The sequence below is a fragment of the Gorilla gorilla genome, chromosome 20, assembly GCF_029281585.2.
Source record: "Gorilla gorilla gorilla isolate KB3781 chromosome 20, NHGRI_mGorGor1-v2.1_pri, whole genome shotgun sequence".
In the NCBI taxonomy this organism is placed as follows: domain Eukaryota; kingdom Metazoa; phylum Chordata; class Mammalia; order Primates; family Hominidae; genus Gorilla; species Gorilla gorilla.
The window spans coordinates 42,111,918-42,134,271 of NC_073244.2; the positions used below are offsets into that span (position 1 = coordinate 42,111,918).

Here is a 22,354-nt window from a genome sequence, read left to right on the forward strand (position 1 = left end):
TGTGTAACATCAAAGTGATTATAGCAATTACATCTAACAGAATTAATTACAGAACTTCGCATCATTCCAGGATACATAATGCATTAGAGGTAAGCCAAAGAAAGAAAACATCTTGATTGTGGTAACTATTGTTGGGGTGTATTTTCTCTAGCAGCAATGCCACACCAACGGCAGCTTTCTAAGCAATGGAAACTGAGGGGTTTAACAGGGAAAAAGCTGTATTCTCTTAAAATTGAACTCATGCTTTTTGCTTAATAGTACGTTGGTGATAGTGGACATATAAAATCAATTTAATTTTTTAAGTGTAAATCTTTAAAAGGTGCTGGTTAATCCACCCAACCAATGTTAATACATAAAGGAGAAAGCACATGGGTGAAAGACTTACAAGTCTTTACGTATGCAAAATAAATTCACTCAAGGCTTCATTAATATTAATTTAAATTCAAAACCCATTTACATTAAATTGTTCATTAAAAATTGCCTATTTTATGCAACATGCATTTCTCAAAGAACTCAGAGGAAACTGAATACATAGGACTAGATTTAATGATGGGAATGGAAAATCAAAAGTAAATGAATTGGAGTCATTTCACGTATATTACCAAACAGCCCTTTGCTCTCCATTAAGGATGGGTTCCACTTTGGGAAACAAATATATATTCTGAATATTGTGTTTTCCACTGCTATAAACTTGTAAACATGACCTTCTGGCCTACCACAGAGGAAAAAGAAGAAACACAGAGAAACTGGTGGAAGGGAGAGGGCAGCCAATCCAAAACCTGGCTAGCATTAAAACAGGGATGGTTTGCCTTCAGATCTCACCTGGATTCACAGTGCATTGCGAGTTAGGCTTGCGTTTTTAAAAATGTACGTAAGTTAGCATCTGCCAGTGCCCATCTTGATCTAGAACTAACAGTGTCTCTCTCCCCTACACTCTACCCTTTACAATCCTTTATTCTCTTAGCCAGGTGACCAGGAATGCGATGACAAGGAGTTGGTAAGTTCTTTGTGCCCTCCCTCTCGACAACAATCTGAACTTACCCTGTTTCCCCAACAGCTGTTCTGGATGAAGAAAACACAGTCATAATTAATAACATGTGTCCTGACAGTAGGAATTAATAATTTATCATTAAGCCCAAACAAATTTAAATTATTCTTCAAGAGCCACACCTTTGTATATCTGAGAAAATAAGGTAAGGAGATGGTTAAAATGTCCAGGTAACGTGACCTTCAGTGAACTACTCGCCCCCGCCCCCCGGACTGTATCTCTTGGACTATTCTTGTTGAAATGCTAAAATAATTTACAGAATTGAAAGTAATTAAACCCAAGAATCTAAATGCTGATCAAACTAAGTGCATGTGCTAGAAATGTCTTCTTTTTTAAATGGGGCTTATAAAATATTCAATATTTGGTCAAGGACACTATGTAATCTTTCTAATAAAGATTCCTAAACCTAGAGTATGACAGTTGTTCACGCAAGTGGTCATAAGAAGATTATGTTCTATTACTGTCTTTTTTTTTACTTCCAAAAATGCATAGCGTTATTCTGGTCACAAACAGTGACCTGAATTTTTAAGTCCATTTCTAAGTGTAAATTTCTACAAATGGTGAAAAATTAAGAAAAGCTACCAAGTCTATGTCTCCAGTCCTTACAATTCAGGTTTGTTTTTTTTTTTTTTTAAAGAAAATCCAGAAACAGGGGAAAAATATTGATAGCCATTGTTTAGTGGGATTTAAAAATTTAATGACTAACTGCAAATACTGGAAACTGGAATTAATCTGTCTGGATTTTTTTAAAAAGGCTTACAGACATTTAAATGCATGTATCGGGACACTTTATCAACCTAACATAAAATTGTCATCTTATCTTATTATATGACTATTTTATGCATGTGTCAAAGAATTTAAAAATGACTGCCTGTCTATTGAGTCTAATTACAACTGCACATTATCTGTCTGGATGTACCAGTCCATATCATTGTTACTAAATACAATATATTGTATTCACCTTTCATTTGTAACTTCAGACAGAGAAACCACAATTTAGAGCATAACTAAAACACAGACACAGACACACACACGCACACATAGAGTGAACACCTGCAAGGGTTTGGGATACTGGATACCACTGTTCCCTTCTGTCCTTTTCCCCTCCATGGGCTTTGAGGGTGATGCTACAGGGGTGTGATAAAGCAGCTGATTTGAAAGATCCATCTACCTACCTGGGCTGGACACTAACACAGAAGGGTAGACACACACACCCTACTTTATTTCATTTTTATTAATTTTTTTATGACATGACCAAAGCTATTTTTACCCTCTGCCCAGTGACAGGCAGGGATGAAAATGGGGCAGGAGGAAAGCCTTACAAACTGCACTTGGGATAACTGTGAACTGCTGCCACTCTTGGATTAAACATGGCTGTGTGCACCAGGACCGGGCACTTCCGAATCCTTTCCTCTCTGCCTCCCCGCGGGCCTGCCTGCCTGCCTGCCGCAGCCCTGGCCCCAGCCTGACTCTGGCAGGACACGTGTAAAAGAGAAAGCACCACAAGAGGTCCAGGCACTCTGCCTTCAAGAAGGTAGGTCCTTTCTCTTTCCAGAAATCCAGGAGTGGAGGGCGGCGGTAAAGGAATGGTTTTAATTCTCTCAACTCACCTGGGTTTCACGGTATTTCCCACGGCCCTGAGCAGTCACCTTTCATTCTAATCACTTGACAAAACAATCTTTAGCAAAAAGAGGGGAAAAGGCAGACGTGTGAGGCAATTTAGGGAATCGCTGCTGAGGCATCAGTTATTGACTATCTGGCTCCTGTTTATGAGCGCGCTCAAGGCAAAACTGAGAACAAAATGACAACATCAACAGCTCACAATCAAGTGTGGCCCTGGAGAGCACTGAAGCCCTAACTGACAGCTGTCAAGATAATGGGGGCACCGCAGCTGATTCTGGAAGGTTCTCTTCCCCACGTGGACATCCAAGGGAATAGCCTTGCCTCCCACCTCCTTTGTTTTTCTCCTTCGTCTTCTTGGTTTTCCTTTTTAGAATTTGCATTGTTGCTCTCATTTCGTAGGAAATGGGGGAAGAAAAAAATCACAGAACGGTCAAAACCAGTCGCTCTGCCACCTTGCTACAGAGTAGAATACCTGTCCAAGGAGAAATACGTGGCAGGTATGAGAGGAAAAAAATTCCCAAAGCTAAGGCCGAAATGCCCTTCTGAATGCTCCATGTGCTTCCAAGAGAGAAGGGAAAAGCTCCTTCCCGGAGCTGCCCGATGTGTGGACCAGACTTAGGAAGGTGTCATCTGGACACCACCAGGTGGGCCACCTCTTAGGCATGCCCATGTCTACTGGCAACATGGAACCCCCTCTGGCTGTTCCAGGGGGATCCACAGTGTTCTGTGGCACCAGCAGACCCTAGGGGGTCCAAGTCACTTTCACAAAAGTCAAGATGCTTGAAGATTTACCCTTGCCTTGTTTTTACCATCTAAGAACTCCACGGAACATTACCCCCTTTCAAAGAATATAGCTCGATGGCAAATTGTGGTTCGATGGTTTCCTTTTTTTTTTTTTTTTTTTTGGAAGCATAAGAAATGGTGTTTTATGATTTCACATTTGCCTCCAGAAAATTAATATAAGTAAATAAAATATCTGCTATTAAGTATTACACTAAAATTTTTCTGGCATTTTCAGAAATGTTTTTTAAAAACCACTCTGAACAGGAGAAAATCATGCTTGAAGCAAGGGATAATGGTCATTTTGCCTGAAGGACACTGTCCTTCCCTAACCCCACTCCTCTGAGCTTCTAAAAGCAGCAACATCTGTCCAGCACAAATGCACACCCCCTGGAAATTACAGGTCTCAAGGAAGCAAACTCCCACCCAGGTTTCTCTTTGGCAGGTAAAGAAACCTCTCTTTCTCTTTGAGAAAAGACACTAAGCCACACATAGTTTCTATCAAAACATCAAAAAATCCTAAAGTACAGAAATATGTATTTTCAGGGATTCTTGGAGCCTGCTTCGGCCTTTGGGAAAGCAATGATACATTGGCCTAGATATGAAGACCGTGTGTACCTGTGTGCCACGTCTGCTCGCCCTACCCAGCTCTTGGCCTTTTGTGGTTGTTATTCTACCCCAGACCATTAAAAGGGTCCTAATTCCTATGACATGATTATCCAGGTACCAAAGCCCATTTGTCACCTGCAGCAGAAAATTGAGTTAATGCACAACTAAAGGCAGCCAGGACTGTGTAATATCAACTTGATTACATCAAACTAGCTGCAAACCTAATTCTGCTGGATGACACTGCGTCGAGCTTGTCATCTCCAATCATTAAAGCTGTCAGGAATCCATCAGGTTTACAGCTAATTAGGTGAACACTAATGAAGCTGGCAAAACAACTTTTCTTTTTTTATGGCTGAGCGGACCTTTCAGTTTGGAGGGGGAAAAAAATTCTCGAGTATTCTCAAGGTTGCTGGGGACTGGATTTCCAGTTACCAATCAGCAGACATCTTTCTTTTCCCCTCTCTCTCTCTCTATCAGTACAAAGCAATCAATTTGTCATCACTCCCAGTATGCCACAAAAGCTGGCATGAACCTTATAACTTGCAGCTGGGAAAACTAAAAAAGAGGAGAAAAAAATGGGAAGTTTCTTGTCCATCCAAACAAACAAACCACCCAAAAAAAACCTCTGTGCATACTTATCACCAGCCCAAATGTGGAGTTTTTTTTTTTCTCCACTCTTCTTAAATAAGTAGCTCTTCAGTCCGCCTCCACCCCCTCCTCCACATGTCCATTAGGCAGAGGCATTCTGATAAAGTAAATCCAAAACCCGAGTATGGGAAAGAAATAAAGCACTCATGCTGCCAGCTTCTGATTGACCATTAAGCTATTGATGAATGTGCCTGTCAGGAGACAGACAATTAAATCAAATATGAAACAAAGTCGTTTTGACGGGTCATTTTGATAGAGCAAAACCATTCTTCCATCTCCTATTAGTCCTACAGTCAAGTTTTTTATATAATGAATTTTTCTTAACTGACCTGAGATTTCCTGGCTGGCTTTCTTTAAAAAAAAAAAAAAGTGCGAAAAGGTTAGTGAACAGGTTGCTCTAAAAATAAATAAATAAATAAATAAATAAATAAAGCCAACAGCAGGTTCCCTCCTCCTCTGATATTTTTCTGGAGGAAGCTATCAAATACGAGTCTCAGATTGGCAGGGTGCAACCGAAGAGATGAACTAGAGAGAGAGTTCTGAACCAAATGTAAAGATGTAATCACATATGGTTCATTGGATGGAGGCACACACATACCTTAAAATGTGTATCCAAAAAGGAAAGAAAAAAAAATTTCAAAGACTGGAAGAAGCCCAAGACATTCCTACTACTCAACTTTGTGAAGGATTCCTCCAAAGTTTCAGAGTTTATTTTGGGTAGATAAGCTCATTGCTTGAGCCTGGAATTTAAAGTAGAAGGTGGGACGGGCAAGAAGCAAGCTCCAGGAGGTTAACTAGGGAGGCGGCAAGCTCCCTACAATCACTCCTGGAATTTTCAAACTTTCTAAATTTGGGCAACACCGAGGACAGAGAGCAAAACCTGCATCCTAAGCCCCAAACCAACCCTGTTTTCTTCTGAGATTTTCTGAAGACACTGGCAGGCAAGTACATTTCTCGGAGAAGAGAGAATTATCATTCCTTCTCTGTGACCCCGTGTAAGGGGTCTGGAGTGCAGAGTGCAGCCAACGTGTGAGGTCCCCTGGCAGTGCCGGCTGGCATGATGGAAATTATGGGCACTCAGGGCACCATGGGCACAACGCCTTCCTCCAAGATGGGCACCAGCCAATGCCCTGACCCTACTCTCTGCCCTTCCCTCTAACATCAAAAGAGAAGTAAAAGAAAGGAAGAGAAAAGAAAAGAAAGGAAGCCCCACTTAACCCTCCCCTTCAGGGAGCATCTGAACCTCTGCACATCTGAGTGTTACTCATATCAAAATACATCACGTCCATATGTGGTCCTCTCGGCAATCCGCCTCAAATCCCAAAGTTGCACTGACAGGGCCCTCCTGACGTCACAGAGCTTGGCCTCACTATTGCAAGTGATTTATTGATGTTTATTGGGAATGAATAGATCAAAGGCAGCAGCATGACGGGCGATCAATCAGTCATCAAATCAAGGATGGCAACGGGCCAGAAACCCTTCTTCCAGGCAACATGCCCCCAACCGACATTATTGCAAAATAATGTTATGTGTGTGGTTTTTGTTTTGTTTTCAATGATGCGTTTTCCAGAAAAGAAAAGAAAAAAAATCGGCTCAGTCTTAACACGAGTTGACACTCCCGGTTAAAGAAGAAAAAAAAAAAAAAAAAAAAGGAGGAACAAAAAAGTACTCAGACACGTCCCAGAACTAAGTGCTATGCGGAGATGAGGGTGGGAGCAGCAGTACAAGGAGGGGGTGGGGGCGAGGAAACACAAACAGGGGAGAAGGAAACGCCAGCATCTAACATGGACTTGACAGTCATCTGACAATACCCAGACCCTGTGCGCTCCGGGTTCCACCGCTGTGCCCAGTTTGGGCCCAAGAAATGAGGAATCAATCGTGTTAGTACTAAGGTGGCCGAGGGGACCGGCTCGCTCACTCGTTCGCGCTCCCTGGCTCGGCGGACACCAGGCAGTCCCCCGCCGGTCGGCCGCTCGGAGGACGCGGAAGATGTCCCGGGGAACTCAGGTGACCCCGCCCGCCCCCCACAGAAAGAGCCAGACCGGGGTTGCTTCCCATTCCCTCTGCAGCCGGAGAGCTGAGGAGGCAGGGACCTGGCGCAGCTCAGCGCGCTCCGCGAGCGGCTCCCCAGATGGGTGCGAGAAGGAAGAGGGCAGAGCGCGGCGGGGCGTCCGGGGGGCGCCCGGTACCCGAGGCGGGCGCACGCACCCAAACAGGAGAGCGGCGCCTGGAGTTACTCAGTGCGGGCAGAGGAGCGGAGCGAGGAGCGGGGTCGCGCCCGCTGGAGACGCGGGGCGAGCGGAGGAAGAGGAGGAGGAGAGCAGAAGGAAGGGGAAGCGGCTCGTACCTGCTGCGCGCCGGGGCGCCTGCTGCTTCCTCCTCGGCATGATGCTTCTCCGGCGACTGCCACTGCCGCCGCCGCCGCCGCTGCCGGGCTGAGGACAGGGAGGGAGGGGCGGCGGGCCCGCGGGGGGGCGAGGCGGGCCTGCTCTCAGCCTCCCCCCCGGAGAGCGGCCGCCCGCAGGATGCTGCTGCGCCTAGGCTCTCCGCGTCCCCCCCGCGCCGCGCTCCGCCGCGAACCCCGAACGTGCGGAGGGAAGAAGGAGGGCGGGCGAGGGAGGCTCGGGGAGGGAGGAGCACGGGGGGGAGGAGGAGGCAGAGGAGGAGGAGGTGGAGGAGGAGGAGGAGGACCGCGCTGCCGGCGGAATGGGAAGTTTGACAAATCGCTCCAGAGGCCGGAGGAGGAGGGGGCGGGGAGGAGCGGCGGCCCTGCCCCCCCCCCCGCCCCGTCCCCAGACGAGGTGCGCGGGGTTCGGGGCTGGGGGGCGGGGAGAGGGGGAGAGGGCGGGCAGAGGGGTGGGAGGAAGAGCGCGGGAGCGGCCCGGACCGGTACTGCCCCGGCCCCCGCCCCTAGGCCGGGGGTCACGGCATCCGGGGGGACGCGCAGCCGCCGCCGCGGCCCGGGGCTCGGCGGTCCAGTCTTCTGCCCGTGGCGCGGCTGGAGCGGCGGCGTCGGCAACAGGCAAGCTTAAAGGAAAAGGAGATGATCGTGTCAATCGCCCGCCCGCGGGGGCGCCGCGCCCCCGCCCCCGCCCCCGGCCCCAGGCCCGCGTGGGACCCCCGCCCCGCCAGCGAAAGGGGTGCCGCCCCTCCGCCTCCGCCCCGTGCGCACACGCGGGGGCGCGGCGCCCGCCCCGCCGAGCCCGTCCCGGGGCGCTCGTTACCCCCCACCCCTATTCCCACCCAGCGTTCGTCCCCAGGCACCCCCCAGCTGCCCCACCCGGCTCGCACTCCTCTCCACCCGCCGACTCCGGAGCCCCCAGCGCGGTCCACGGGCCGGGGCTGGCGCCCCCCGGGGAAGCCAGAGCCCACGGGCAGGCCGCCTCCAGGGAGGAGGCGGGCGCGGGCCGGGGCGGGTGGGGGCAGCCCTCAGACCCCGCGCCACCCAGCTCCTCCCCCAGGACCCGCCGTAGCCACTTCCCCCAATTTTTTTTCCCCGGACAAACTTTCCTGGGCCCGTCCCGGGGGTCGATGTGGGAGGGGGTTCCTTCAAGTTTCCTCTCCTGACTTTGGGATGATCAGGGTCCCTCCACCCCGCCCCTCGCCCCCGGGAGCCGGGCCGCGCCCCCCATCCACGGCGCGGGCCGATCCTAGGGCGGGACGGGGGCGGGAGAAGGAAACCGGGCTCCCCTGCCCATCCCCCGCCAGGGGCTCCCCCCGAGAGCCTAGGGGGCCGCCGCGCCGTGTCCCGCGCCCGGCCTGCCGGCGCTGCTGGACTAGAGGGATTGATTATTGATTGGTGATCGGGGTCGCTGAGGCTCCGGGCCGGCCCGGCCGGCTGGCCGCGGCGAGGAGGAGCTGGCTGGGCGGCGTGGGCGGCGGGGCGACGCGGGCTCACTTACGGGCGGCGGTGAGGGCGCGGGTGGGCCGGAGCTCATGCGGGCGACCCCCGGGCGGCGGCGGCGGAGCGGGAGCCGGAGCCCGATCGGCGCGGGCGGCGGCGCATCGATGCGCTGCGGGCTCGATTGCGTCTCCCTGGGCCAGCTCTCAGGCCGGGAATGGGGCGGCCGCGCCGGGGCCGGCTCCGGGCGCTGCCGGGCGGCGGCTGCTGGAGCGCGGGGGCGGCCTCCGGGCCCACTATCCCCGAGGCGGCCCTGCGCCCGGGCGCGCCGGTTGGGGCTCTGGCGCTCTCGCAGGCCCCGAGGCCGACAGTCCCGGCGAGGGCGGGCGCCCCGCGCTCCAGCACCGGCTGCCTGAGCGCTCCTGGAGCAGCAAACCCCAGACTTCTTCCTCCTTCTCTCCTTCCTTCCTTCCCCCTCTCCTTATCTTTTTCTTTTTTTAGTCTCTTTCTCCCTCTTTTTCTGCCCTGTGTCCTTTTTATTTTTTCTCTACGACTGTTTTTGCAAGTTTGTTTCAAAAGTTCACAGCATGCTTTCTTTTCTTTTAGACCGGGAGACAGTGATCTCACCCACACGGTAAGATCAAAAGTCTCCGCTCGCCCAGCCTGCGGGCTTGGGCTGGGTCCAGACGTCTCCCAGGATGCAGATGCGCCGCCGCTGGCCTCCCCGGCTATAAAGCCGCCTCCAGCGCCTTTCCGCGCGCAGGAGCGCTCGGAGTTGTGGGGTACGGACCCCAGGAGGAGCAGGGAGTCCGAGGCGGGCTGCGGCGGGGCTCTGGGGCTGGCGGACTCGGGGGCTGAGGCGCCGTGCGCGTTGGGTGCCCGCGGCCGCAGAGGCCAGAACCGCTACTCCTCCAGGCCCGGGAGACGCGGCCGTGGAGCGTGAAACGCTTCTTGCAAGCGAGGAAACGGTGAGTTGGCCGACACCGCCGGCGGCCTCACCATTCTGGTGGCCGCGCTGAGCTCCTGTCGCCTGGAGGCGGGTTGCGCCGCACGGGGTCAGCTCCCGCCGGCTCCCCGCTCACCTTCGAAGCTCCCACTTAGGCGCGCCCGGTGCGGCGTGTGCACAGCGCGGGGCGCCGCACACGGGAGCGTGGAGTTCTCCCTGGTCGCGCTTTTCTCCTCCTTTCCATCCCCTCGCTGTTCTTGCAAACCTCTGTTCCTTCGGCCCCCTCCCACTGCGGGCCGCGGCCTGAACTCCGGTCTCCGCGTAGCCGGCCGCCGCCGCTGGGTCGCTGCCTGGCCCTCCCCCGCTCAGGCGCCGAGCGCTGTGCGATCCGCCCTAACATCTGTCCGTCCAACCATTGGCGCATCCATCAGTGTCAATGGGCTGCACATTGCAGCGACAGCCCGCCACGCACAACACGGGCTATGCGGAGTGCACGCGGCAACCATACTGCCATGTCGGGACTCGCAAAAAGGCCCCCGGCCTGGCTTGGCACAGCCTGAATGCCTAATCTGTGTTCTTTCAGCCACATGTACCCACCCCCACTTAATATCTGGACCCCCAAACATGAATAGTTTTGCAGACCATTCTAGGGATGGAATTGAAGGAAGAGGGGCAGTGTCGCCCGAGTCATTATTTTCCACCAGGTTTTCTCTGCCCTTCTGTGGGCTGGGTGTGGCTAGGAGAGAAGGAAGGGAGACTTCCCAAATCCGCACCAAGCACACTGCAGAACCGGAAGCTACCTGGATGCAAGGGCTTAAACCCCCTTCACCTGGGCCTAGGATGTGTTGTCGAGGTCGCTGGGCAGGTTTTAGCCAGGAGGTCTCGCTCTAAAACTTTTTGGCCCCGCCTGGCTGCTGTCTGTGACATGGCCTGATGGAGAGGAGCTGGAGAGCGGAGGAAAACGTGGATCCCAGTGAGAACTAAGGGCCAGATTTAGGGAGAAATAGTGTCTGGATGGCAGTAAGTCTGTAATTCACATTTTGTTTACAAAGGGAGAAAGGGCAGGGCTGTAGGTTTGAGAAGCCAGAGGTTTGCGCGGAGTTCCGTGTGCCCATTCCCCGAGAGTGCCGCTCTTGGCTGTGGTTGTTTGTTCTACCTGATTTTGCCTCTTGCCTTCAACTCCCCCATAACCCCTCCCCAAATGTCCAGAGGGCAAACATATGCGCATACCTCCCTGATCAATCCAGCCAGACCAAAGGGCCTTCCCTGTCCTCCCCCTAAGAACTTAATGGGAAGAGTGTACGGGGGACCTACTCTTGGGACATCTGCAGGGCGGCTGTACCAGTCATTTTACCTGACTTTATTCTTACCGCAAAGATTTCCGTCTCGGTACCTGGTGCCCCCTCAGAGTCCACTACACAAACGGGTAAAATCCCGCCCGGCTATTCATTTCGCCATTCGCGAGTAAGAGGGGGAAAAGGAGCCGCTTCTAGGAGAGCACTGAGGTATCCTCGGTTCGGTTCCCGAGGAGGCCAGAAGCGGCCGCGGCGGCGCGGGCTGGAGCTCCCGCCTGCAGGGAGACACCGCGCTCTAGGGTGCGGGCTTCGCCGCCCACATCCAGTGGTCGAACTGTTTTCACGCTAGACTAGAGGGCGGAAAAGTCTGCGCCCGCGGAGAAGCTAGAATTCTGTAGAATGTACACTGTGTAGAAATCTTTTCACCCCACTCTTCAGAGTTGCAGATTATCTTTGAAAAACAACAGGCTCTGGCCCTGCCAGCCCTGGTAACTTCTACCCGCCTGAGTCACTCTGAAAAGTAAGCCCCTAGGCCAGTGAGATGTCCCCACCTTTGGGAGGTGCCGCCTTTCCGGGAACATTAAAAAAAAAAAACCCTAAAAATAGAAGGAGGAAAAATGAGCAAAGGCGGTGGGACGACTCACCGAAACACCGAGGTGCAAATGTCCATAGGAGAAACTGGCACTCGCATGGCAGCCAGCTGGCTCACCCAACAGCTGGGTGGTAACCTTGTGATCCCCAAACATCCCCCAGGGCCATGAAGGCAGTGCTGACTCCCACGATTGCACCTCAGGCCCAGTGGAATCCCGCTCCTCCTCCATAGTGGTGCTATGTAATCAGTAGAAAATCAGTAGAAAAGCTCCCAAATGAAGCTGCTTCAGGTCAGGGGTTAGAAATCTGCCTCAGACTTTTTGAACTCAAGGAAATCGGGACACCTGTCCCCAGGGCTACCTGTGCCCCACCCCAGGATCATTCATGACCGTAGCTACCGGGAGCCCCGCCCAGATAAGTTTTTAAAAGAGAGAGAGAAAGAAAAAAGTCACATGCAGGCATGGCTAGGAACAGGTGTGTGCTGTGGGGACGGGCACTTGGCTCGCAACACACCACACAAAGTCACGAAGTCTGTGCCAGAAAGGAGTAGCCAAGCCACCGCCGGGAGGCAGCCGAGGTTGTGTTTAAGGTGGCGATTGAGGGCAGTAGGGGACAACTCGACCCAAAGAAGGCCAAGTCTTGTCCTTATCTGGGGTGGCCACTGAGGGAAGACTTAAGGGAAAGAAGGTGTCCTCAAAGCTACCATTACAAGATGAGGAGCTAGAGCGGGCTCAGGTCCCAGGCACCCAGGGCTTAAGCCTTGATCTTGGAGAGGTTCTCGGAGGGAGGCTTGGGCCACCTGGAGGGACTGGGCACGCTGAGTAGTACCCTCTGGGAGGCTGTACCCCCTTTCAAAGTGTGAGGGCATTTGCCCAAGGTGTAGGCTTTTAGGGAGCCCAGGGCTGGGCAGCACCAGGGGAGAGAGGCACCAGGTGGGTGCCCTCCTGCCTGCACTCACCTGGAATGCTGGCATATGGGTTTTTCGCCTTCCTCACACCTCCCCACACCACACTCTGGGCTAGGCAGTGTCGAGGAGGTGCCTTGGGTTCAGGGAAGCTTGCCACCTGCACACCTCAACCAGGAATTGGGCCCCAGAATCTCAGCCCCTGCCCAAGCAGGAAGGATAGGGACCCTGGCCCTCGCCAGGTGGTAAATTGTTTGCTAAAAGTGCATTTACACGGCGGCGAAGTTTGTTTCTCTTTTACCGGTAGCTTTGTTTTAACGAACCAGATGTTTTGTCTGTAAATTCTCCCAAGAACTTTTCCAGTTTTGACGTGAAATAAACCTTCGAAAATCGGAACAGTATATTAATACCACTTCTGTGGGGCCTCAGGAGAGCTGAGTCAGGTGTGCCTGGATGGGAGCTGGGGGTGGGAGTACAATCTTTGGAGAGAAGTAGGGGGCTTCTCTTGGCCCAAGGTCAAGAATTGGTTTGGGGGAGGTGAAGTGCCTCCCCGACTCCCAAAACAGGCGCACACACACGCACTGTCACACCGGAGTACGCACTCCCAGCCCTCCTCCAACCAGGCATAGCTTGCTACTTCGTAAATTTCTTGTGGCTTGGGGCACAGAGATGTAGCTCAACTTTGCAGACTGTGTCCACTGCATGCCGCTGCCGTTTTCCACGAGGACTGCCTGACAAAGGCAAAGGGGCCTTCGATCTTCTTCCCGGGGCAGCTTTGATGCCTGAGTGTGCGGGGCCGGGGCCGGGGCCGGGGCCGGGGCCAGGGCAGAGCAGGGTGGAAGCTGGTGCCCCTGTCTGGCCCACCTTAACTCCTGGGCACAACTAGATTCGGGAGAACTTGGGGTGGAAGCCGACCTGGTCTAGGAAGCCACAGCCTGCAGGTCCCCCTCTCCAATGCCTCATTTTTTCCGATTTAGGATTTCCAGGCAGTTATAAAACACCTTAAAAAAAAAAAGACCCACTTAACAATACACCTAAAAGAGGGAGGGAAGGAAGGAAGGAGTACGGTTATCACAGGCGTGTGGGGAGAGGGAAACCAGGTCTGCCTAGAAACCCACCTTCTGGTCCTGTGAGTCATAGCGGCCACTTTCTCGGGTTTCCCAAGACAGGAGATGGCGATTTTCTACTCCCTCCCCTCTCCCCAAGCTTTCCAGTGCTCTGAGTCTCGCATCTTCAGATACCTCTTTCTTCCTTCATTCTCTTTCGTTCAATCATCTACGGAACTTTCAAAAACTTTTTTTTTAGGAGAGCGAAGATTAAATAAAGAAAATAAAACGTCTTTGTATTTCAGTCTAAGGAGGACAGATGCACATTAAACTCAGTTTGGAGCGCTTAACTCCAGGCGAAATGCCCTTTTATCAAATCCCACGCGTCGACTTGGGTTGCGCTGGGAATTTCACGAATTCCTCGCTGCAGCGTGGCGTGGTTTACCCCCACCCCCACCCCCACCCCACTTTGGGTGAAATGGATTTTTGGAAACCATTTAAGCAGAGCTAAAAATAAGGGTGGGGGGATCCCTACACTAGAGATAGCTGCAGCCGCCTAGGGGCTCACCCCTGGCCGGGAGCGAGCAGCTATTTGCTAGTTGTAGCTCAGGGGTGCCCAACTCTTCCCGTGTGGTTGCGCCAGCTGCCCCGCACTGCAGGTATCTGAATCATTACGTAGGCAACCTGATGCGGCTCTGAACCCCAGCTCTTTGAATGCTGGAATCCTGAAGGAGGAGGAGGTCCCAGAAATCAAACCACCAGGTCTTAGCCGACCAGATAACCCAGCTTTCTGAGGCTGGTGACCTCATTAACTGGCCAGGGAATTTGCAAGACCAGGAATAATCTCGTTTCCCAGTTCTTCTTTCCTACATTGCTTTTCTCCTCTGTCTTCAACGTTAGGGTTTTGTGTTTGTCCCTAAATTTACAATTTACAAACGGGGAAGACGGAGCCTAAGTTTCAGCAGGGCAGGTACAAAAGAGAGGGACAACACTCTGGGGGCCTCATTCTTTCACGTTTTTGTTTCTTGAAATTTGATGGATATCACCTTAGTTCGGCAATAGGAGGGCCAGGGTGACTGGGGACATGGTGGCCCGAAGGGTTAGATAATATGGCATGCAGGTAGTCTCTGATCTCCAGGGCTTTGATAACACCAAGATTTTCCTCCTTTGCAGAGCAGTCCTAAATTCTGCCTTCTCCCTTTTCTGCCGCCTCTTCTCTTTCCCCCATTTCTTTCTTCGTTTCTTTTTCTGTTTTCTTTTTGTGTGCCTCTCTTCCAACAGTCCCTCCTCCACCTTTATAAGACTTCTCAAAGGTTATTTATTTAAGGTCTACCAAGTGCTAGCCCCAAACAGGTCCAGTCCTTCTACCTGTGGCAAGACGGAGGCTGTTACCGCGTGCAAATAGTGAGGGAACAAAGTAGTTTGGAGTTTTTTGCAGCTTTTTTAGGTGGGGGGAAGGGAGGGAGGTCAGAAATAGGTTGACACTTGGTTTGAAATAAAAAAACATGTTAAGAAGTTTCGAAGCTGCCAATAAAACCCTTTAAGTGGCTTGTGATTCAGTGCCTGGAGTTGCGGGGATGGCATTGGTAAATGACTCTAATGCCCAAAGAAAAATATTACAAATGCCGCTGTCTCGGCCACCAATCGGGCGCCGCTCTCCTGCGCGGGCGATGGCTCCTCTCTGGCGCGGAGGGCACCCACATTTGCATGATAAATTGACCAGACTGGCGGCAGCCAATGAAATATTCAAATTAGGCCGGGTGGCGGTAGTAGGGGTGGAGTCCCTGGGGCTGCCCCTTGGCGCGGCGGCGGGAGCGGGCGCTGCCACCTCTCCGTCAGCGCCCTCTGGAGGCGGGACAGCGCGGGCGGCCGCTCTGGCCCAAAAGACGAGATGGGGGGTTGGGGGTTTGGGATGCAAGGGGGTTTGGGAGGGGTGATGGTGGGGTCTGGGTGGTGCTTCGCGGCCCCAGGAGGCTTTCCGGCTGGCCTCGTTGACTAGGCGTACAGCAGGGTCTCCGCATGCCTCTTGCCCTTAAAAGTGTTGATGGATTGCAGAAGTGGATGGTGACCCCAAGGAGGGGATTCAGAAAGGCTCCAGCCTCCTTCGCCCAACCACCTTCTCTAGGTTCCCCTAACAAACCCAGCACTTAAGTTAAAATCGTGTATTTGCTCTTGTTGGCTTAGCTTTAAGACAAGATTCTTGCCCACCGCAGACCACATGGCCAGCTTTCCCAAAGGCCCTCTGATAATGAAATGATGGAGCAGATATATTAAACTTTCCATCTTGCCCTGAGCCAACGACCCTGCACCCTCACAGGCCAGGGCACTCTGGAGGGCACCCTGCCTGGAGCCCCAAACCTTGGCTAAGCTGTGGGAGCCTAGGCAGAGTCAGGCAGTGCCTGGAGGCTGGCTTCAGACGGCAGAACTTCTCACCTGGGAAAATGCTTTCTGGAAGAAGCACCCAGGCCTCAAGGCAGCTCCAGTGAGAGGGCAAAAAGGGATATACATAAGGCATAAGGCGCTGGCCATGGTTAGGTAGGTGCTCAGCCAGGAAGATAGGGCAGACTCACATGGGGGAGATTGGCTCGGTGATGAGACCACTTCTGACTCCACCAGAACCAGGCCCAGCTCTTCCTGGAGGTCCTGACCCAACGGGGACTTTTGCATGGGAGCCAAAGAACAGTGGATGTCTCTTGTCCGCTGATCATCTCTTCCCTTCCCCCACCCCGTATTCCATCCCATGCCAGATCCCTAGGCTGTGCCTGTTAGAGCTACTGGAGCACCACATGGACTTGCCTTTAAAGCAGAATTTTTAGAAGTGCAGTTGCTTTTCTTTACTCTGCTGTGGGATGCTGAACACCTTGTTCTTTCTCCAGCTCAGCAGGGCTTGGAGTTGGTTCCTAGCTATCTCTGGGAATGCTCGATCCCCATCTCTGTTACCAGCCAAAAGGGTCTGCGGGAGGTGGTCGGCACTCCAGTCAGCAGCCCTCTCAGTACCTCTTCCCCAGACATAGTCAAAGCAAGTCATTCATCTGCAGCCAGTCTCCCCTGCCCATTCACCAAGGAGAACCTGGGGATAGGACCACTCAGAGCCTGGCCCAGGCTGGCTCACTAACTGTGTGTAAATACACACAGCGGAAAGAGTAGGTGCTGAACACACATGTGAGAGAGAGTGAATTTTTACTCTCAATCACCTTATATATATTATCAATAGTTTCAAAGTATGTTGCCCAAAGGATGTTAATTCCTAAGAAGGCTTTTGTATCGTTTGGAGTTTTGAGGAGTGTGTTGGCTGAAGAGAAGAGGGTCTGGCCCCAGGCTTGATGGGAATGCATGGGGTAAACAGCTGGTGACAGAGGTACAAAAGGGGCCTCTCTACTTTCTAAGAGAATCTTCCATCCAGGCTGGTTTTAGGACCTGGGGTGGGGTTCCCATCAGGAGGAGGCCTAAGGAAGGAGTAGGACCCTTCCTAGATGGCTGAGTCAACTTATACGACAGGTCAGGGAAACCTGTCTTGGAAGCCCGGGAGCCCTCTTTCCTCCTCCCCATCCTCAGGCCTCACCTGAGACTTGAAAATGGACCAGAGTCTTCCTCCAACAGTGAAATTCGTTAAAGAGTCACTCCTGTCTAGAATGTGCAGAAATGCAAGCCTCTCTCTTTCTCTCTCTCTCTCTTTCTCCACCTTGAGGATGCTGTATCTAGAGCCCATATAGGGACAAGAAGGTAGGCAGTGAAAGCGGGAAAGAAGTAGAAGGCTGGCTGTCATCCAGCTGTGCATCCAGTCCTATCTCAGCTGAACTGTGCACGGTGAATGAGGAAGTAAATGACAGGTGAAGGACCAAGAGAGTGAAGCTAGTCAGTTTATCTGAGGAGATAGGTATCAGTGAGTAACTAAGGATCACACCCACAGTGGGTGTGCCCCGCAGATGGATATATATGCAGCAAGCGGTACCTTGCAGGGGAATGCAAGCTCCAACTGTGGTGATGAGCCTCTGGCCCATAAGTAACCCAGTGAGCCTGAGCAGGTCACTCCCTCTCTTTGAGCCTTGTCTCCATCTCTAAAACAGGACAGCTTTCTCCATCTTAAACACCAAGTAGGAATTCATTGTGGAAACCTTCCATCAAAATTGGAGATGCCTTGGACGGACCCTGTGGCGGCTCATGCCTGTAATCCCAGCACTTTGGGAGGCTGAGGCAGGCAGATCACTTGAGTCCAGGAGTTTGAGACCAGCCTGGGCGACATGACAAAACCCTCTCTCCACAAAAAATACAAAAATTAGCTGGACATGATGGCATGCACCTGTAATCTCAGCTACTTGGGAGGCTGAGGCAGGAGGATCACTTGAGCCTGAGAGGTTGAGGCTGTAGTGAGCCAAGATCGTGCCACCGTACTCCAGTCTGGGCAACAGAGTGAGACCCTGTCTCAAAAAAAAAAAAAAATAGAGAAATAGAGATGCCCCTTGAACCCATGGGTTTTTGGGACTACATTCTGGAAGCTTTCAGAGTCAGACCAGAGTTTGAAAGAGGCATTGTGTCACTAGCCGTGTGCCCGTGGGCAAGTCACAGTAGAGTCTACTTCCCACGGCACTTGTGAGGCTCATCTGGGATTATGTGTGTCCATGCCTTGGCAGAGAGCTTGGTGAAGAATGGTAGTTGTCCAATAAATGGTACCCCATTAAGTTGGTGTGCAGGGTGGCCACGGGGCCAGACCACCCTGAAAATGAAGGCTTCTATTTGGGCTGAGCCTGGACGCACCTGAGATTACAAGCAGGTACTTAGAATGTGGTGAAAAAGAAAGACAGGAGAGAATGGCTGAAGGCAGCATGCAGTCCACCTGACTTTCTGGGAAGATTGGGCATTTGCAGGGCTGATAAGTCAGGTTCTTCTGGGCCTTTCTGTGAGCTCATTAGAGGAAGGGGTCTGGTGACTGATATTTCTGTTTTCCCTGTTAGTAGCGACTGGAATTTGCACCATCCAGGTCGGATGGAAAATAGAAGGCGGGAAAATCTGACAGTCTCATTGATTTGCTCTCTTTGCCATCACCACTCTTCAGAGGAAGAAATGTGACTTCAAACTTGCAATTAGGAACCAGCCTGCTAAGGAGTCCTCTCGTGAGCTCCTGTGCTATGCGGAGCACAGGCCCATCTCATCTCATTTCCTAAGGAGGTAGGTTCATTCATGGTTTCAGCAGGAGCAGGCAGTGCAAACGTGTGACACCCGCCCGCAAATGACTGCCAGAAAGGCCGTCCAATGCTTCCTTCACATTTTTGGTCAGATCTCTGAAAAGATGGCCATTCTCCCAATGTTTTAAAAGTATTAACTTCCTTTCAAACATCCTTTAACCTTTAATGTTTTGTAACTTGATGAAAAGGTCATTTTGTGCTGAGGATGCAGTTGTTCCGGAATTGTTCAGCTAACGGGGTGAATTCCAACCAAATCCAGAATTATTTAATGGGATCCAATGCCCCGGCCACACACACAATAAATGAATATTTTCCCATATATGTCTGTGTACAGGTACATGTACTTGTGCATATGTATTTACATATTTGTATCTATGCATGCACATATACTCATTGGGACTTGGATTCAATGGACATTTTTAGCCTTCTCACAAAATGACTTATCCTTTGCAGGAAAATAGATATTAAACTTACTCTTTTGAATATGTTTTGCTAAATATTTGATGGCAATTATTTATTGTGCACTGTACTTATTCCTGATTTCTTACAGAAGGGGTTTGGTCAATTTCTAGTTCAACATTTCATTGCTGTCTCTACAATAAATGCCTCCAGAAGCTTAGGAGAATTGAGAGGTTTTTTTTCCTCTCTCTTCTTTCACAGTGTGAGCTTTTTAACTGTCACTGGCTAGAACAGTCCTTCTTCTTCACTTTTACCTTTCTTAGCTGATGTATTCTTGGAAACAGATGGCTGAGCATGTTAGATTTATATTTAAAATAAGAGTAGAGTTAATAGGCTCAAATAAGAGCAGGAAGGTATTTTCTACAAGGAAACTGCATGAAGTTTATGCCTGGACTCCGGAAGATGTGTTAATACTTTTACCTATTCAAGAGGCATTGGGTTGTGGTCTGCTATGTTTCTTGCTCTGATGACTGAGTTTTTAAGATAAAGGCTCTTGGGGCAAATAAGGAACAGTTGGATAGAGTAGCTCACCTTAAGTCTCTATAGACTCATGTAGAGAACAAATCTGATATAAACTGTGTAAAAAAATCAGTAAGAGAACTCTATAAGATTAACACTCTTATTAAACTTAAAAGAGAAAATTGATACTTTTTTTTTTTTTCTTAGACAGAGACTCGCTCTGCTGCTCAGGCTGAAGCACAGTGGCACAATGTCGGCTCACTGCACTCACCTCTGCCTCCTGGGTTCAAGCGTTTCTTCTACCTCAGCTTCCCGAATAGCTGGGATTGCAGGCATGCACCACCACACCCAGCTAATTTTTGTACTTTTAGTAGAGACAGGGTTTCATCAGGTTGGCCAGGATGGTCTCGAACTCCTAACCTCAAGTGATCCACCTGCCTCAGCTTCCCAAAGTTCTGGGATTACAGGGCACCAAAAATTGGCACTTTTAAAAGGAGACAAGTTTTACTTAAAAGCAAAAGCCTTTAACAGGCCTTTGGCTGGACTAAATGATAATGAAGCGAAGCAAAGCTTGTGACCACTCTGTAGAGCCATCCAGATAGTCTCTCTTTGGGGCCAGATCCTCTAGAATGCATGATTTAGGGTCATTCATTGCACATTCCTGGCTTCAGACTGGTTTTCTGAATTTCCCTGCGATCTGATTTTTGTCTTCCTACATTTGTGTGTGTGAGATACATCAAAAGGTAAAAGAATGTGAATCATATGGGTACGGTTTAAATAATACCTGCATACACAACACTCAGTCACCTGAAACCTCCCCCGACGCCTCCCAATTCCAGTCCCCTCTCCTGGAGGCCACCTCTATTTTTAATTTTTGTAATGATCACTTCCTTGCCTTACTTTGTAGTTTTAATATTTAGGTGTGTATACCTGGTCATGTTCATAAATGAAATCATGTTGTATGAATTATTCTGTGTCTTGTTTCTGTTACTCAGCATTGTTTTTCGGACTTAACCATGTGGATTTGTGTTGCTGGTTCATGATCAAAGTTCTAGACTATGAAAACATTAGTTTCATGAAAACATTAGGATTTTTCCCCCAATTGTTTGGATATCATGAAGAATGCCACTGTGAACATGTTTGTTCCTATGCCATAACTCACATGGGGAATATCTCCTATTTATATATAGTTAGGGGTGGGATTGCTTGGTCAGAGTTTGCATATCTGCAGCTCTAACTGTTTTCCAAGATGATTGTGTCAATTTTCACTCCCACAAGCCGTTTTTAAAGTTCCCATTGTTCTACATCCTTGCCAGCCTATGATATTGTTAGCAATGTTTTTTCGTATTTGTAATGTTTCCTAATCTAGCGGCTGTGGTTGCTGTCTCACTGTGTTTAATTTGCATTTCCATGATTACTAATGAGTTTGAGCACCTTTTTTATATCTGCGTGGTGATCGGGAATGCCTTATTTGTGAGATGCCTGTTCAAGTCCTGCCATTATCCGTTGCATATATGTTTCACGTTATTTCACCCAAGTTCTCTGTTGCCCAGGTTTGTTTCAGATTGGTTTGGGACAGTGGATCAGATCACAAATGTTTCAGTGACATCTCTCACTATATTTCCTAGGATGCTTTTATCTGTGAGAAATACGACCCCCTGCTCACACTGTATTAAGGAAATTGGCAAGAGGTAGATTATGGCTCCATTATATTAACAGGAAGCCAGTTTGCTCTGCCTTCTTACTCTTCGCTTCGTTTTCGGCATAATCTCATCCTCAAGGTGTTTTATCTTATGATTTCAAGAGGACCACAAATGGCAAGTGGAACTAATTGCTTCTTTGTCCACATTCCACAAGGAAGAGAATAATAGAAAACTTTTCATTGACCCATGTAATCTAAGTCATTCCCTTCAGTTTCCAGGGGCCACGTCCATGAAGCAGGAGGCATGTGCAGTGAATGCCATGCCCTGACGCCTTACTGAGCGCTCCTAGTAGGACAAAATGAGTACTGTATGGGGAGGAGGCAACCTCAAACAACCACCATGCTTACTGCCAAGCCTATAGGGTTTTTTTAAATTCATTTTTTAATTTGCATATAATAAAATGCATTTTTTTGGTATGCAGTTTTCTGAGTTTTGCCAAATGCAGAAAATCACATAACTACCACTGCCATCAAGATTTGGAACAGTGGCTAGGTGTGGTGGTGGCTTACACCTGTAATCCCAGCACGTTGGGAGGCTGAGGCAGGAGCATCACTTGAACCCAGGACTTCAAGATCAGCTTGAGCAACATAGTGAGACCCCATCTTTACAAAAAACTTTTTAAAAATTAGCTGGGCATGGTGGCATGTGCCTGTAGCCCCAGCTACTTGGAAGGCTAAGGCAGGAGGATCACTTGAACCTGGGAGGTTGAGGCTGCAGTGTGCTGTGATTGCACCACTGTACTCCAGCCTGGGTGACAGAGGAAAACCCCATCTCAAAAAAATGTTTTAAAAGATTTAGAGTCGTTTTTTTTTTTTTGGACAGAGTTTGGCTCTTGTCACCGGGGCTGGAATGCAATAGTACAATCTTGGCTCACTGCAACCTCCACCTCCCAGGTTCAAGTGATTCTCCTGCCTCAGCCTCCCGAGTGGCTGGGACTACAGGTGCCCACCACCACACCTGGCTTTTTTTTTTTTTTTTTTTTTCAGTAGAGGCAGGGTTTCACCATGTTGACAGGCTGGTCTCGAACTCCTGACCTCAGGTGATCCACCCTTTTTGACCTCCCAAAGTGCTGTGATTATAGGCATGAGCCACCGTGCCTGGCCTAGAATAGTTTTCTTACTCCCCCAAAACTGCTTTATGCTGCCTTTTTGTAGTCAAACTATCCACCTGCCCTTAACCCCAGCTCCCCAGCATTAGAAACCACTGAACCTCTGATCTG

The 22,354-nt window shown here is 50.4% G+C and overlaps 1 protein-coding gene and 1 long non-coding RNA gene across 7 annotated transcripts in view; one reads left to right on the forward strand and one right to left on the reverse strand.

Moving 5' to 3' along the window:
- The window catches only part of TSHZ3 (teashirt zinc finger homeobox 3), a 202,515-nt gene extending 193,714 nt beyond the window's left edge, over positions 1 to 8,801 (reverse strand). The window contains exons 1-2 of one of the 4 annotated variants that reach the window (XR_010131942.1): positions 7,989 to 8,457; positions 7,056 to 7,735 (exon numbers count right to left, since the gene is read on the reverse strand). Coding sequence is in view for 3 of the 4 variants with exons in the window: in XM_031004552.3 (XP_030860412.1) it covers positions 7,056 to 7,095 (40 nt within the window). In the remaining variant the exon portion in view is untranslated. Of the gene's footprint in view, positions 1 to 7,055; positions 7,736 to 7,988; positions 8,458 to 8,610 lie in introns of those variants that run through there. The other 3 variants (XM_031004552.3, XM_055370670.2, XM_063701206.1) reach the window with 3 other exon arrangements.
- A 43-nt stretch (positions 8,802 to 8,844) lies between these two features.
- Positions 8,845 to 20,401, forward strand: LOC134757676 (uncharacterized). 3 transcript variants are annotated; one of them, XR_010131944.1, is made up of 3 exons: positions 8,845 to 9,517; positions 18,284 to 18,497; positions 19,640 to 20,401. It is a non-coding gene; the product is annotated as an uncharacterized lncRNA (long non-coding RNA). The 3 variants fall into 3 exon arrangements; XR_010131945.1 differs by lacking the exon at positions 8,845 to 9,517 and adding an exon at positions 9,726 to 10,515; XR_010131943.1 differs by lacking the exon at positions 8,845 to 9,517 and having other exon boundaries at positions 10,532 to 18,497.
- Positions 20,402 to 22,354: the final 1,953 nt, after the last annotated feature.